This window comes from Telopea speciosissima, chromosome 3 (assembly GCF_018873765.1).
Source record: "Telopea speciosissima isolate NSW1024214 ecotype Mountain lineage chromosome 3, Tspe_v1, whole genome shotgun sequence".
In the NCBI taxonomy this organism is placed as follows: domain Eukaryota; kingdom Viridiplantae; phylum Streptophyta; class Magnoliopsida; order Proteales; family Proteaceae; genus Telopea; species Telopea speciosissima.
In genome coordinates, this window is record NC_057918.1 from 28,508,471 (window position 1) to 28,512,755 (window position 4,285).

The 4,285-nt window shown below is 36.0% G+C and overlaps 1 protein-coding gene across 1 annotated transcript; it reads right to left on the reverse strand.

The window, feature by feature from the left end:
• Nucleotides 1-2,599: 2,599 nt before the first annotated feature.
• Nucleotides 2,600-4,019, reverse strand: LOC122655044 (transcription factor MYB1-like). The gene is made up of 3 exons (XM_043849295.1): nt 3,869-4,019; nt 3,629-3,758; nt 2,600-3,284 (listed from the first exon to the last, which is right to left on the reverse strand). The coding sequence occupies exons 1-3, from the start codon at nt 3,999-4,001 to the stop codon at nt 2,600-2,602; spliced, it is 948 nt and encodes a 315-aa protein (XP_043705230.1). The 5' UTR covers nt 4,002-4,019.
• Between the last annotated feature and the right edge of the window lie 266 nt (nt 4,020-4,285).

A 4,285-nucleotide genomic window follows, 5' to 3' on the forward strand; every position in this document is an offset into this window, starting at 1 on the left:
TAATTGAGGTATTGGGTTTTTTTTTTTTTTTGTGGGTAGAAAATTGAGGTATTGGGTTGGAAGTAAGATAAAAAATGGTTGTTGACTTTAGCTCAATTTCATTCATTTCACTCCTAACCAAATTGACCTTTAAAAAATTAAATACTATTTAAGGGTTTAGATAAATATTGAAATGTGTATAGTAATAAGTTATCCAATACTTTTTCTATGAACGAATTTTTATTAGAAAGTACCAAAAAAAAAAAAAAAAAAAAAAAGTAAGAATCCTTAACTACGCATTTGACCGAAGTTACATGTAAAGGTCCCATTAAATTTTTCCGATCCTAATAGCACGAACGCGACGATGCGAGAATTAAGTTGTTTGTTTTCAATTGATCACACACATCAAATTTGAACCACCATTAAATCTTTTCCCTTTTTTATTTTTTTTCTGGTGTGGGGGGGGGGGGGAGGGGGGAGTAAGACAATTTTAAAATATTTGATATTGATAATTTGATAATGTAAATGGAGCACAAATTTTCCATGGACAAAAGAAAGGAATATTATTCAACCCAAAAAAAAAAAAAAAAAAAAAAAAAAAAAAAAAAAAGAAAGAGAAAAGGAAGAAATATTACAGAATTTTGGCAACTCAATTGTAGAAAACTAGAAATATAAAAAAAAAAAAAAAATTTCTTAAAGTAACTATATATTTTAATTAAATGAACACTTAAAACCCCATTTAAAAATTACTAATGGTAATATTCCATATGAACGGCTGTGAGTTGTTCACATACGTTCCCCTACATGAACTTTCACCCTCTGAGACTTTCAAATGTACTTGTGTTGAGTTGAATAGTTAGTAGGTGGTGAACATTCATTGCATTTAGCTAAAAAAAAAAATATTATATTCTGTGCTATCAAACTTAACTCTAAAGTGACCAAATTAAATGTCACAAAGATTTGGTTAGGTTACTTTCCCATCCCATTGAGAGGCCACAATTGTTCAAAGTCTTTATTAACACATAATGGAACCACTTTCTTTTAATGATATAATGGTTTCGTCTGCCCACCTGATTTCTCTTTTGAGAAGAGCCGAAGAGGTATCTATCATTCTTTGCCTATCTAGTTGTTAGTTGTACCACCTAAGGATTGTAAATAAAAGCACTATGAGAGAACATTCCAAGAAGGCTTTTCAAAGTTTCAAGTGGATGGTAAGGTTAACCAGGCCAACCCCCATTATTTAGCCATCCTGCTTGTCAAATCTCATGAGAGAGAGAGATGGAAGGTTCAATCCAAAACCTTTTAAGGCATTAGTTTGACAGAGCTACAGGTGTGAATTCTAACCTTGCACTGGTAGGATTGACCTATTTTGACTGATGAAAGTTCGAAACCGATCTGACATGTTAGCTAAATATGTCGGGCCTTAGCTTGACACATTAGCTAATATGTCGCTCGCGGTATAAAGGAATGGATCGATGGGCGTCCAACTGAACCCAACACGATTAAGGACCGACATCCTTAAGCCCGTTTATTGACTATTTGTTTTACCCAAATTGCCCCTTAAATTCCTTATTATATCCTAAATGTACCCTTTCTTAATCTGCTTAATTAATTTATCAGCTTACATTACGTAAATTATAAATAAAAGATTATGGGTTTTCTTATAAAAAAAATATTTAAGGGCTAAGTAAAAACATAGAATTAATAATTGTATATTATTGCAGTTGATGGGAAAAAAATAATCGAACCACATAATGGATTCAATTTATATTGTTTGAAATGACATCATATGTATGTTCATTAAGATTGAGGGTCATAGAGCTCCAAATAAATTTGAGATTTACTTATGGATGTCCAGTAGCCTAGTGAGAAATATTCTCTCACGTTTCTTGTTTCATTACAAAGAATTGAATTTCATTAGGAGCTATATGGACCAAACTTGCATAATCCGATTGTAACCCATTTAGTATGAGCCTGTTTATAACCATGTTTAACCAGTTTAGTAAAAGACCGATTATAGAAAGATATTCAACTGGCCGTTTATAAATGGGATCATCCCTAGCTTATGAAGACCAATTACTTAAACGTACTAACCATGGTGTTGGATTCTAAAGTAGGGGGACTGATAAAGCCAAATCAAAACTGACCCAAACCGATCGATTGACACCCCTATAGAGAGAGAGAGAGAGAGAGAGAGATATTAAAGTGAAAGTGATTTGAGATAGAACTAGTGGTGAATAAATAAACAGGGTAAATATTTTTTATTTACCTTTAAAGCCAACCACAAAACATGACAGAGTGGAAGAGAAATATCATCCTAGTAAGCTTTAAAGAGTCTCTTAATCCCATCCTAAGAAATGCTTAATAGTGGTGTGGTGGGGCCTTTACTTTTTCCATATTACACAAGAAAGCCTTATGATCGATCACCTGGTGATTAGTCGTATACGACACAGAGGGATTCATTTATTATTAATTCACAAACACATACAGAGAGAGAGGATACTACTCTAGTGTTGGGTTTTGGGCTTCATCTTAATTTGTCCTTTTGGCCTTAGGACAGTTTTGAAGGATCTTAAGAATTAAGTTAGGGGTATCTGTACTTCTTAATTAACTGCTCTCATTATTGTTCTCCTAACCACTCCTCATCTGCATCAAGAAAAGAGGCCAACGACCGGAGATCAGATGCAACGTCCGGTTGAACACAATCATTTCCGGTCCAATCTTCCAGCATTTCATCATCTGGGTACAGTAGAGGCTCCTGATCAGAACATGGCGAAAACTCCTTATTGTTGCTGTTGCTGTTGCTGTTGTTGTTGTTGTTGTCGTCGCCACTGTAAATATTTCCAATCCCATCATCGAAATGACAGAGTTGATCCAAGTCAGAGTCCAGTAGAAGATCCGTTAAACAGAATTCTCCTACATTGAGATCCAACATATCATCTTCAGGAGTTTCTGATGACCCTACTACTTGATTGTGGTAGTACATATTGTTATCTCCTTTCATATAGGTTTGGGCTTGTGTGTCTGGTTGTTCATGATGAGGTGTTGTTAGGAACACCTTGGTACACCTCAATGCCTTAGTCCTTACCACTCGTGATTCCATCATCTTCTTAGGAGAAGTTGGTGGTGGTGGTGCTGATGCTTCCATGGTTGGCTTCTTCTTATCTTTAGAATTGCTGCAGATTTGATTAGGAGACAAAGTGGTTGAGGTGTTACCCTGCACTTTCTTTCCTAAAGTTGTATTCCAGTAATTCTTGATTTCATTGTCTGTTCGCCCTGGAAGCCTTCCAGCTATCAGTGACCATCTGCCAAAACAATGGATGAATGCTTAGTTTTGAAATTGAAAAGTCGTGCTTAGCGTGTTGGTCCAGTGCTCATTTGTTGAATGCTTGGTCAAGTGTTCAAATCCTGAAAACAAGGATAAAGCTACATACATTTGACTTTTCCTAGACTCTGTTAAACGTGAGAGCCTTGTGTTGGGATATCTACGCATAAGGTAAAAAGAATAGTCTCACATTGGCTATGAAAGGGGGATGACCCTCTCTTTAAGAGCTAGCTTTTTGAGGAAGAGACCCAAGTTCCTAACACCTTGTGCACTGGGTAAGGCCCTTTTTTGAAAAAAAATGAAGAAGAAGAAGAAGAAGAAAACCTGTTTCCCAAGAGCTTGTGAAGTCTGATAATGAGTTCCTCTTCATCATGAGTTATGTTCCCTCTCTTGATATCTGGTCTTAGATAATTTAACCAACGAAGCCTGCAACTCTTTCCACATCTCTTAAGCCCTGCATGGATGAAGGTAACAGTTTTAATTACAATTCAGAATCTCTGATTCACTTCTTCCCTTAAAAAGAAAAAAGAAAAAAGAAAAAAGAAAAACACTATATATATTTACCTGCTTTCTTGGGAAGGTTTCTCCATTTGCCTTCACCATGGATTTTAATGAAATCTTTCAAGATTTTATCTTCAAGAGCAGTCCAGGCTCCTCTGTTCAAACCCTCTTTGGAACAGCAAGGGCTTCTCCCCATGGAAAGAGACTAGAGTGTGTGTGTTGTGTAATGGAAGTTCTTCTTTTCAAGTTCAGAAAAGATATACACGTGAGTTTACCTTTTCATTGGAACAAGTGAGACTGTGAGAGAGAGTGAGTGATTCTTATAGGTTGGGTTTGAGTCTGCAACATCGAGAGGGTAGGGAAAAGAGAGAGACAGAGAGAGTGAGAGGCTGTGAGGAAACCCAATTTCATTGGAGACACAACGTGTTAGAATTTAAAAAGCCTGGGAATTCTTCAAGAGTTTAAATTTTGGTTGCATGT

Excerpts from the sequence above, each read along its gene's own strand:
- LOC122655044 (XM_043849295.1), bottom strand. The coding sequence starts at position 4,001 with ATGGGGAGAAGCCCTTGCTGTTCCAAAGAGGGTTTGAACAGAGGAGCC. Across the intron at positions 3,759-3,868 it reads AAACCTTCCCAAGAAAGCAG|GGCTTAAGAGATGTGGAAAG; the intron begins GTAAATATATAT and ends TCATCCATGCAG. Across the intron at positions 3,285-3,628 it reads CACAAGCTCTTGGGAAACAG|ATGGTCACTGATAGCTGGAA; the intron begins GTTTTCTTCTTC and ends TTGTTTTGGCAG.